The sequence below is a fragment of the Hyperolius riggenbachi genome, chromosome 4, assembly GCF_040937935.1.
Source record: "Hyperolius riggenbachi isolate aHypRig1 chromosome 4, aHypRig1.pri, whole genome shotgun sequence".
NCBI classification, from domain to species: Eukaryota; Metazoa; Chordata; class Amphibia; order Anura; family Hyperoliidae; genus Hyperolius; species Hyperolius riggenbachi.
In genome coordinates, this window is record NC_090649.1 from 445,469,337 (window position 1) to 445,481,540 (window position 12,204).

The 12,204-nt window shown below is 45.8% G+C and overlaps 1 protein-coding gene across 8 annotated transcripts in view; it reads right to left on the reverse strand.

Annotated features, from left to right (window-relative positions):
* Positions 1–12,204, reverse strand: part of MDGA1 (MAM domain containing glycosylphosphatidylinositol anchor 1) — a 561,871-nt gene that overhangs the window by 170,217 nt on the left and 379,450 nt on the right. For 6 of the 8 annotated variants that reach the window (XM_068232696.1, XM_068232699.1, XM_068232695.1 and 3 more), the window contains one exon: positions 4,658–4,945. In XM_068232696.1, the coding sequence (XP_068088797.1) occupies positions 4,658–4,945 (288 nt within the window). The remainder of the gene's footprint in view (positions 1–4,657; positions 4,946–12,204) is intronic. The other 2 variants (XM_068232694.1, XM_068232698.1) reach the window with 1 other exon arrangement.

The window sequence follows — 12,204 nt, forward strand, 5'->3', positions numbered from 1 at the left end:
TGCTCCGGCGCCGTCTCCGGTTCACTTCTGGAATTTCAGACTTTAAAGTCTGAAAACCACTGTGCCTGCATTGCCGTGTCCTCGATCCTGCTGATGTCACCAGGAGCGTACTGCGCAGGCCCAGTATGGTCTGTGTCTGCGCAGTACGCTCCTGGTGACATCAGCGGGAGTTAAGACATGGCAGTGCAGGCGCAGTGGTTTTCAGACTTTAAAGTCTGAAATTCCAGAAGTGAACCGGAGGCGGGGCCGGAGCATCGGTGAGCGGCTGCGCGGGCACAGGATGTCTGCGGGGGACCATTAGAAGCCCCGGGTAAGTTCAGCTCATTTTCCCCTGACCCCCCCCCTACAGTATCCCTTTAAAAGCGAGTAATAGTAGCACCTGTGGGGCGGGGCTTAATCCAGCAACATGGCGACATTGATCTCTGGCAGGCTCAAACACAGTTGCTCAGAATCGATGGAAAAAAATCGCTATGTGTATGGGCATCTTAAAATGCACCCGAGGCCACCCCCACCCCCCCAAAAAAAATCTCAGATACTTACCCAAGAGAGAAGCCTCTGGATTCTACAGAGGCTTCCCATGCCCTCCTGGCTCCCACCGTTGTCGCACAGAGCACTGGGACATTTCCGACAAGAGCTGGCCATATAAGGTATGTGGTCGCATTTCTCTTGCATAAGTGTGGCCGTACTGCACCTGTGCAAGTACCTCCGCGCCTGCATGGTACACCAGAGCTGCTTGTGTAACCTCGGCTCCGTGCTACTGCGCAGGTGCAGCCCTGCTCGTGTGGGTGCAGCACGGCTACACTTGTGCATAAAGAGAAGCGTGAACAAGAACTTCCAAAAGGTCTCAGGCAGTGGCGGTGGTCTGGAGGAGGACACGGGAAGCCTCTGATGGATCCATCTTTTAAGGTCATTATCTACAAGTTTTTGCTTTAGGATTGCCTCTGGTTTTCTTTAATTGATTAGCCAATGTTTCCACCTCCATGTAGTATGAGGATCAACAGATTTGGAATCCTATGAACACATTGTACAGGTAAGCTCTCATACTACATAGGAGTGGAAATATTGGCCAATCAATATTGGATGTGTTGATGCACCCTAATTTCCCTGCCCCCTAGGTCGGCTCCCCCTGAACTCGTGAACTGGTGAATGTCTTTACTTTCGTTATGATTATTTGTTACAGGAAAAGGATGCCTACCCTTTATACATGGTGTGTTGAAACTGAATCTGTGAGAGCAACCTGAATCAAAATAAATATTAAAGACCTTGTTTTGCCTCCATATTGTTTTGGTTTTTTTTTTGCTCTGAAACTTTATTGGTTGTTTTCATAATACACAAGTATACACAGCAACATTTTATTGGCCAATCATTGGTCAATTTTACCACTTCCATGTAGTATCAGAGCTAACATACTCAATCTGCTCATAATATTACAAATCTGTTGGCCTTCATACTACATGGAGGAGGTGGTAAAACTGGCCAGTCAATGCCAATCATATTTGAGGCCTGGAACCCACTACAAATCGCAAATCGCTAGTACAATCGCTAGTGTTTTTAATAAGCGATTTGTAAGCGATTTCATGAGCATTTTCCGGCGCTTTTGGGATCGATTTTAAAAAGTGTAAGCTTTTTGCCAGCGATTGTGTAGCGATTTGCGATTGGTGATTTTAATTCTGATTGGTCCTTCCAATGCATCATAATTTTATTTACAGCTTGCAATCGCACTCAAATCGCTATGTGTAGTGATTCATGAGCGATTTGCCAGCGCTTCAGTACGTTACATTGAAGTGCAAACGCTTTCAAAATGCTGCATGTCCTGCGATTGCGATTTTGCTAATCGCAATCGCTACTGTGGAATTTGTTACATTCATTTACATTGGCAGAGCGTTTAGGGAAGCGCTAGCAATTCAAATCGCTCCCCAAACGCTCAAAAAATCGCTCTAGTGGGTTCCATCCCTGAAAGTGTGTACCAGGCTTTAACCACTTGCCGACCGCACGCTTATACCGTGCGTCGGCAAAGTGGCAGCTGCAGGACCAGCGACGCAGTACTGCGTCGCCAGCTGCAGGCTAATTAATCAGGAAGCAGCCGCTCGCGCGAGCGGCTGCTTCCTGTCAATTCACGGCGGGGGGCTCCGTGAATAGCCTGCGGGCCGCCGATGGCGGCTCGCAGGCTAAATGTAAACACAAGCGGAAATAATCCGCTTTGTTTACATTTGTACGGCGCTGCTGCGCAGCAGCGCCGTAAGGCAGATCGGCGATCCCCGGCCAATCAGCGGCCGGGGATCGCCTCCATGTGACAGGGGACGTCCTGTCACTGGCTGCACAGGACAGATAGCGTCCTGTGCAGCCTCGATCGCCGGGGGGGCAGCAGGTAGGAGAGGGAGGGGGGAATTTCGCCGCGGAGGGGGGCTTTGAGGTGCCCCCCCCGCAACACCCAGCAGGCAGAAGAGATCAGACCCCCCCAGCACATCATCCCCATAGGGGGGAAAAAAGGGGGGCAATCTGATCTCTCTGCCTGCTACCTGATCTGTGCTGGGGGCTGCAGAGCCCACCCAGCACAGATCAGTAAAAACAGCGCTGGTCCTTAAGGGGGGGTAAAGGGTGGGTCATCAAGTGGTTAAAACTGAGGATAAACGTATCATATAGACCAAGCATGAGTTGGAAACAATCCAATACACAAGGTATAGAAGGATAACAAAAACAAGAAATTGTACAATGTGGATCGATGTGGGAAAAAATGCTTAAAGGGACTCTTAAAGGGGAACTTCAGCCTAAACAAACATACTGTTATTAAGTTGCATGAGCTATGTTAATTAGAATAGATAGGTAATATAATCTTTTACCCACCCTGTTTTAAAAGAACAGGCAAATGTTTGTGATTCATGGGGGCAGCCATCTTTTTGGTTGAAAGGAGGTGACAGGGAGCATGAGACACCGTTCCAACTGTCCTGTGTCCTGATAACCCCTCCCAGCTGCACACACTAGGCTTCAAATGTCAAATTCAAAATGTCAAAAAAAATTTGCACCAAAACAGCAGAAGGAGAACAACAACATCAGAAATCCCATCATGCTTTGCAAAGCATAAGGGGAAAACTGCCCGGGCAGTTTTCTTCTGTGCAGCTAAAAATGAGGCTTGTATAAGAGAAACAAAGTTCTGATGCTGTGAAACTGTTAAAGAAACACCAGGCCTTTTCAGTGCTGCTGAGTCGATTTTTAGTCTGGAGGTTCACTTTAAGCCAGGAATAAAAAAATCAGTTTTACTTTCCTGGGGCTTCTACCAGCCCCCTCCAGCCGTCCCGTGCCCTCGCAGTTACTCACAGATCCTCTGGTCTGCCGCTGCCAGCTAGTTTTGTTTTCGCTGACAAGCCTAACCACGCGTATTTTTCTTCATGTTCCCATCCCCAATAGCGTCCTGTGCCTGTGCAGGATGCTATTAAGGATGGGAACATGAAGAAGGATACGCATAGCCAGGCCTGAGCAGGTAATTAGGAGGAATCCCCCGCTAATCGCTATAGTGTGAATGGGCCCTCACAGAACAGAATTTTGTGATCAATTGATTGTGATTTATTTCTGAAAACCAACAAAAGAAGTAGCACTAGGGATGGTCAATGATATGCAAACAATTCTGAGTTGATGCAAGATTATGCAAATATTGTATGCAAATACATGCAGTTTGAAAATGGACCATTTGAATTTTACCTCAGCAGGATGTGATTGGCTATTGTTCAAGCTACATAAATTTGCATACAAAATTTGCATAATGCTGCATCAACTCAACATTATTTGCATCTCATTGGCCATTCCAAAGTAGCACCAATCATATACAGTCAATAATCTGCTTTGTGCTCAGGGAAGGCCATACAAAGGAAAAAGAATCCCCATGGGATCACCAGGGCGATAATTATGCAAAATCATGTAATCATAATCAGCACCAATATAGTAAATATATGAACTTTATTTGACAAAAAGTGTGGGGGCAATAGAGCCGGTCATCTATGAGACAATCCTAGGCAGTTGCCTAGTGCCTGGAGAGAGTCTAGGGGCCTCGTGGGCGCTAGCCCCCACCAAATCTTATTAAAAAAAGTGTGACCATCAGTGGTGGGAAAAACTGCTTTTTGCACCTAAGTTATATTGCATAAATTAAGCACCTCATTCCTTCAGAGGATTTTCCAACCCAAGTTCAGGCCTTCATCACATCACGGCTGGACTATAGCAATGCCCTCTATGCAGGCCTAACAAATAAAGACCTACACCACCTGTAGCTAGTACAGAATGCTGCCGCAAGACTTAACAAGCCACCCTTGCTCACTCCACTGGTAGCATGGTGACTATACGAGTCGGATAAGCATCACATTTATTCTTGTATTGGTCTTTCAGGTGGAATTCCAATAAAATTGATTCATGTTTGTGGCAGTAATATGACAAAATGTGGAAAACTTCAAGGGGGCCGAATACTTTTGCAAACAGTTGTTTGCGTGCCCGTTATAATCTCTGGCCCAATCACCCTCATATGCCATGCCAGGGCTGTATGGCACCCCAATCAGACAAAAAGGGGACCGTGATAAAGAGTCCTGCTCTACACACATTCCGTACAACATTTAGCATGGAGGAGAGATGTATACAGGATCACTGAGGTTTACTGGCCTGACACATGACATACATCTCACTAGGAGGTTGACCGTCTTCTTGGCTGGGTTGCCCACGTTGTTGATGGCGGTACAGTTGTAAAGGCCGGAGTCCTCGGTCCGTACGTTCCACAGGGTCAGGTTTCCACCTTTGCTGACGCTGTTGTTGGGCATGAGGTTCGGGTAGTGGGACCAGATGACTTTGGGGGGCGGGTTACCCCCGGTGAGAAAGCACTGCATGGTAACGTTATCTCCTGGGTTCACCACCAGCGACTCGTTCACCGACATCTTCAGCGAGGGCGGAGCTACAAGAGAAGGCGCAGCTACATCAGACACAAGCAAACGGGAAATAATTAACTCTTAATAGAAACATCTACTCCTTATAAAATAATAATTTCATTAGTTGTTTAAAGTTCATAACATACAGTATATACAGTACAATATATATATATATATATATATATATATATATATATATATATATATATATATATATATATATATATATATATATATATATATATATATAGTAGTTTTATTTAATTGAATAAAGTATGGAAAAAATACACAACACAAATACTTTATATTAATGTGTACATGCAGCAAGAGGGGCTGCAAATACAGGATTATGAAAGGAAAGCTAAGAAATTAGAACTAGGCTGACTCACATAGCAGAAATTGGCTCCTCCCTCTCTCTGCTAGCAGAGTAAACCAGAGAAGTCTGGTGGGCATGTTTCTTGTCAGAAAGTTAACAAAGTAGCAGCTGGCACAGGTATCACAATTTTTAAGAACCAGTTTATTAAATAGTGTATAATATACAGTAAATATAAACAGGGGGGGGGGGAGGGGGGAATTGGTTATGACTGCATTCAAAGCTGCTACAAGACAGTATGCCTTCCATTCTATAAAAAAGCCACAACAACAGTTTTACTATTTTTTCATGGTAAATATTAAGTTATAAGGTGCTGCCTAGTTATAAAATGCTCTGATTATTTTACAGATGAAATCAACCCACTTTTATCAGTTTGCAGATAGCAATTGACCATTATAATGACCTCCCATTTGCAAAACAATCTGTGCCCTGTGCTGCCATGCCTCCTCCTTTCAGCCTCCACCTATCAGACCTATCAGTATCCTGTGCTGCCATGCCTCCTCCTTCCAGCCTGCACCTATCAGTGTCCTGTGCTGCCATGCCTCCTCCTTCCAGCTTGCACCTATCAGTGTCCTGTGCTGCCATGCCTCCTCCTTCCAGCCTGCACCTATCAGTGTCCTGTGCTGCCATGCCTCCTCCTTCCAGCCTGCACCTATCAGTGTCCTGTTTTGCCATGCCTCCTCCTTCCAGCACCTATCAGTGTCCTGTGTTGCCATGCCTCCTCCTTCCAGCCTGCACCAATCAGTGTCCTGTGCTGCCATGCCTCCTCCCTCTAGCCTGCACCTATCAGTGTCCTGTGCTGCCATGCCTCCTCCTTCCAGCCTGAATCAATCAGTGTCCTGTGCTGCTATGCCTCCTCCTTCCAGCCTGCACCTATCAGTGTACTGTTTTGCCATGCCTCCTCCTTCCAGCCTGCACCTATCAGTGTCCTGTGCTGCCATGCCTCCTCCTTCCAGCCTGCACCTATCAGTGTCCTGTTTTGCCATGCCTCCTCCTTCCAGCCTGCACCAATCAGTGTCCTGTGCTGCCATGCCTCCTCCCTCTAGCCTGCACCTATCAGTGTCCTGTGCTGCCATGCCTCCTCCTTCCAGCCTGCACCAATCAGTGTCCTGTGCTGCCATGCCTCCTCCTTCCAGCCTGCACCTATCAGTGTCCTGTGCTGCCATGCCTCCTCCTTCCAGCCTGCACCTATCAGTGTCCTGTGCTGCCATGCCTCCTCCTTCCAGCCTGCACCTATCAGTGTCCTGTGCTGCCATGCCTCCTCCTTCCAGCCTGCACCTATCAGCGTCCTGTGCTGCCATGCCTCCTCCTTCCAGCCTGCACCTATCAGTGTCCTGTTTTGCCATGCCTCCGCCTTCCAGCACCTATCAGTGTCCTGTGTTGCCATGCCTCCTCCTTCCAGCCTGCACCAATCAGTGTCCTGTGCTGCCATGCCTCCTCCCTCTAGCCTGCACCTATCAGTGTCCTGTGCTGCCATGCCTCCTCCTTCCAGCCTGAATCAATTAGTGTCCTGTGCTGCTATGCCTCCTCTTTCCAGCCTATCAGTGTCCTGTGCTGCCATGCCTCCTCCTTTCAGCCTGTACCTATCAGTGTCCTGTGTTGCCATGCCTCCTCCTTCCAGCCTGCACCAATCAGTGTCCTGTGCTGCCATGCCTCCTCCCTCTAGCCTGCACCTATCAGTGTTCTGTGCTGCCATGCCTCCTCCTTCCAGCCTGCACCTATCAGTGTCCTGTTTTGCCATGCCTCCTCCTTCCAGCACCTATCAGTGTCCTGTGTTGCCATGCCTCCTCCTTCCAGCCTGCACCAATCAGTGTCATGTGCTGCCATGCCTCCTCCCTGTAGCCTGCACCTATCAGTGTTCTGTGCTGCCATGCCTCCTCCTTCCAGCCTGCCCCTATCAGTGTCCTGTGCTGCCATGCCTCCTACTTCCAGCCTGCACCAATCAGTGTCCTGTGCTGCCATGCCTCCTCCTTCCAGCCTGCACCTATCAATGTCCTGTTTTGCCATGCCTCCTCCTTCCAGCACCTATCAGTGTCCTGTGTTGCCATGCCTCCTCCTTCCAGCCTGCACCAATCAGTGTCATGTGCTGCCATGCCTCCTCCCCTCTCTAGCCTGCACCTATCAGTGTTCTGTGCTGCCATGCCTCCTCCTTCCAGCCTGCACCTATCAGTGTCCTGTGCTGCCATGCCTCCTCCCTCTAGCCTGCACCTATCAGTGTCCTGTGCTGCCATGCCTCCTCATTGTCCTGGTGCACATTAATGTACGGCCAGTCTGCATCTCCCTCATACTTCTGCAGGTGGCTTTTATCTCACGGAAACTTCAGCGAGAGAGGAGGAAACTGATTCACGGAATATCAAAGATAAAACAAGACTGAGGCTGGGAACACACTTGGCAGTGCATGAAAGGTCGCCTTTTCTGTCACGTTTTTAGTATGTTTTCATTGCGTTGACAGTGCATTTGCGTTTTTTTCCTCTGCACACGTTTTTCTTGCATTTTAATTTGTTTGCAGTTTGCATATACAAAATACATATGCGTTTTGCATGTGTTTTTAATATGCGTTTTATGCAAATCAATAGGAAGCGGAAATACATCATGAAACTTGTTTATTTTTATTTTTTTAATGCATATAAAAATGCATGCAAAATGCACTAAAACGCAATACCTCTGCATCACCACTGAATTTCATTATGCGCATTTTTCATGCGTTTTTGAAAAATATGCAACAAAACCAGTGTTTTTAAAAATGCACATTGCAAAACGCAAGTATATGCGTTTTTACATGCGGCCCACTGACTTGCATTATGTGCGTTTTTGCTGCATTTTCCACAACGCTAGCGTTTCTGCTTAGTGTGTTCCCTGCCTCAAACAAGGAGTCAATACGAGGACACGTAGAGCGCGGCAGAGCCAAGACGCCAGCAGCCCCGAACCTCTCAATACATCTGTACATAAAAGCGAAACGAAACGCAAAGAGCGAGGACAGCGTCTTCCACTCCCCGCCGCAGACTGAAGATATCCGATAACAACAAATATAAAATGTATTTTTATGCCCTCAAATCCCAAGTGCCTAATCTCTGTAGAATTCAGATAACAACTGTGTGGGAGTGTACTCTATCCTCTTCTCCCCCTTCCCAAATATCAGCTGGATTCTGTGAGATCAAAGGACTTTTCTTGGGCCGAGCAGATATCAAGCAGAGAAAGCCCTGCCTTCCTCTGACCTAGAGCGGAGAAAAAACTGGTGTCAGACGGGAGGAGAGAGGACACACATACAGCAATTCAGCATAGAAGAGCCTGCTGGATTTCAGTAATACTTGTGGGTGGAGGCGCCCAAAAATGATAAAACAGTTAAAAAAAGAGAGGTAGTGGTTGGCATCTCTCTCCTGTGGATTAAGTATCCAGTACAGCTCAAAGTACCCTATATACTCGAGTATAAGTCTAGACATTTAGGTCAGACTTACTAAATAAAAGGGGTCGGCTTATACACGAGCCACAGGCAAAACTGAGCACACTGAGTAATGTGTGTACTATTAGTGACATTATAGTTTTCAGCAATTAACCTAGTGGTAAGTGACACTTTATTGATAAAGGAAATACCAACAACACAGGTCTGAAATTCCGGGCCACAACAAGTAACAAGGAAAGGGGCAAATGGAAAATACTGGGCTGCAAGAAGGAGAGTGAGTAATTGCTGCACTTAAGGAGGGGTTAATGGCTGCAATACTGTATGCAGTGCAGTCATTAAATACCTGAGCCCCAAGTACAGCTGTTAATTCTTCCTGGTCCCCAAGTGCAGCCATTAACTTTGATGGGTAGACTTATACTTGAGTCAATAAAAAATTCCAGTCTAAGAGGGTTGAATATTGGATTTGACATGAGGTCGACGTGTATTTGAGTATAGGTAACGCCATAAGGTTTATTGCATTGGACAAATGGCAAGACAACCATTTCTCTTGTTTATTGCACTTTATTGTATTTTGGGGGCGATCTTTCTTTTTTTTTTTTTTTTTTACAAACAATGCGCACTGTGAATTATTAATTTTTTTAAGTATTGAGTGTATTGACGTGCAGGTTTTTTGAAAGCAGGAAATTTGGGCGCCTGCGGCTAATGGACTATTTGGGTGCCCCATAGGCGCTAATGCAAAATATCAGCTATTGGGGGCCAAAAGAAGACATTTAGGCGCCCATTTAACCAAAAAATTTCGTTTTGAGAATTATTGTTTTGAAAATTATTGTTTTGAAATTATTTTTTTCAAAATGTATTGTTTTTAGTATTTATGTTATTTGCAGTGGAGGAATGGGGGTTTCAGGGCTTGTTTCCACTGTTGCGACGCGATTTCGGCCGCATTCCGACGCTTGTAAAAACGCATGCGGATGCGTTTCCACATGCGTTTTTACCCGCGATTTCGCATGCGATTTCGCATGGCAGGGTGCCATGCGAAATTAACCATGACACTGCCAGGGCTAAATAAAATTGAAAAAGGTGCGAAATCGCACGCGAAATCGCGGGTAAAAACGCATGTAACAAACGCATGCGTTTTTACTATTAAATACATTAGCGGCGATTCGCACGGATTCCCAACGCAGGCGAAATCGTTGGCTCTTTTGTGCGTTTTTTTCACGCTGAAAAAAACGCACCTCAACAACGCTACAGTGGAAACAGGCCCATCCACTTGTATTACATGTGCGGATCTGCATGCGTTGGACGCATGCAGATTCGCGATAGTGGAAACGAGCCCTCAAGGTTAGGCATCAGAAAGGGGAGTTTTGGAGTTAGTCATCAGGAAGTGGGGGTCTTATAGTTAGGTGTCAGGAAGGAGGGTTTTAAGGTTAAGCATCAGGAAGGGGGGTTAGGCACCAGGAAGAGGGTTTGGGGGCTAGGCATCAGGAAAAGGGCTTAAGATTAGGAACCAGGAAGGGGGGGTTTTAGGGTTAGGCATCAGAAAGGGGGGCTTAGGGTTAGGCATCAGGAAGGGGGTTTGGGGGCTAGGCATCAGGAAGGGTGGCTTAGGGTTAGGCATCTGTAGAAGGAGGGTTCTGTGTGAGAGTAGGGTTAGGTTTAGTTGAAGTAAAAGATCGGTAATATTTACCAGTAAATATTTATAAAAATATTTTAATATTATTAATGGTCATTATATATGGTAATATTTAAATATTACCAGTGTAAATATTTTTTCATTTTTATTATTAAAGATTATATTTTGCAATGTCGGCTTCACCTCACACCCTTTTTAATACCGTTATTTGAAAATATTTACTAATCTAGCGCTGATAAAGAAATTATGAAAAACATTGTTAGAGACACAATTTTTACATTTCGGCTTAACCCAGGACCCTTTTTTCCTCGCCCTTATTTAATGTATGCATGGTTCTTTTTTGGCTAATAATCGACTCTTTTCTCTATAAAGCGTAACATGGACCATTTCAGAAGATGTGAGCATTGCTGGTGGAGTGGATTTTGCTTTATATGCGTCTGAGTTTTGCTCATGCAGTTATTACTTATGAGAAGGTCTGTTTGTTGCTCTCTGTGGTATAAATGACATGTTGTGGCTTCAGGAAAAGGTCTTTTCATATTTTCTGTGGTCGTTGTTAATGTCAGCAGCTTTCAGCAGATAATGCTGGTCCCCCCGCTCATGGTGGGTGAATAGAGGGGGATGATACGGGGGTCAGTGGAGACCCCCAGACAGAGATGAGAATGTCCTTGGATGATGCGGTATTAATGTGATTACCCCGCACACTGCTAGGCCCGCAGCCTCTCCATTAGGCCTGAGAGCCTTCCTTCCATTATCCCTCCCGTGAGGCGTCTGTAGCCTTTCATTCCCTCTGAAGGACGCTTGCACTATGGAAGCCTCTTAACAAACTTGTGTCTTTGTTGTGCGCCTGTTGAGTTGTGTTCAAACTTGTGCACTCTGCTCTGTAAAGCGTGTTACAACAAACACCCACCAGCGGCCATCATCCTCTAATGCGGCATCCGGGGAGAGACAGCTAATGGGCCTCTGACGTCTCTCCCAGACACAATTACCCACTCCACACAATATACAGATGTATTATTAAGGCCTACATCACACAGAAGCATGTGACCAATCACAGGATGCTGCAGCCAGGTCCGGATTTGTACTTTCCAATGCCCTAGGCCTGCTGCCACCAACCGTGTGTCTACCAGCAGTGTGTCTACTTCCTGCTTTCATGAAAGCAGACATATCCTTAACATCCTGTGCTTTCAAATGAGCTTAGATGTTGTGGCAGTCAGGTGACACAGTGTAGAGATAAATTACAGCTTGTGATTAGACACAGAGGAGGGGGAATTAGACAGGCGCTCTAAATACATACAGGGTACATTTCTCTGTTTTCCTTCTGTCCTGTGCAAGAGTTCAGCTCCACTTTAAAGCATCTGAATGATATTTATTTATATTTGCTGAAATATCTATGTATCTCTTTTGAATGCTGAATGTACATATGGCGGTGTACTCTAACATATTGGCAGTATACAGGGACGAAGTCTGAAGAAGGCTTATTAGCAGAAAGATTACTCTTTTTCTTTTAAGCCAATAAATGGTATCATCCTGATTCAAAACTTTCTGCTTTCGCTGATGGCTAAGATGGTACAATGCTTTACTGCTACAGGAAAGTAGAAGGATACCAAACCATACACACTAGCATAGAGGTAGTAACCGCTCAGGTGACAGTGACAGTGTAGCAATGAAAGGAAAGCAAACAGCATTTTTATTCCTGCAGTTCTCATAGATGGTAGGAGCTGAAGGACAGAAAATGAGTCGGGAAAGAGTTAACTGAGACCACTGCTGGCTAGGAAGAAAAAAAACTAAAGAGAAACAATCATAAATTAGGGTTAGATAAGGGTGTAATTAACTGCTGCTGGGGTCAGTGTCACAGCTGTAAAATAGAGAGTGAAGAAACTAGCAGAGCTCACTGATGTTT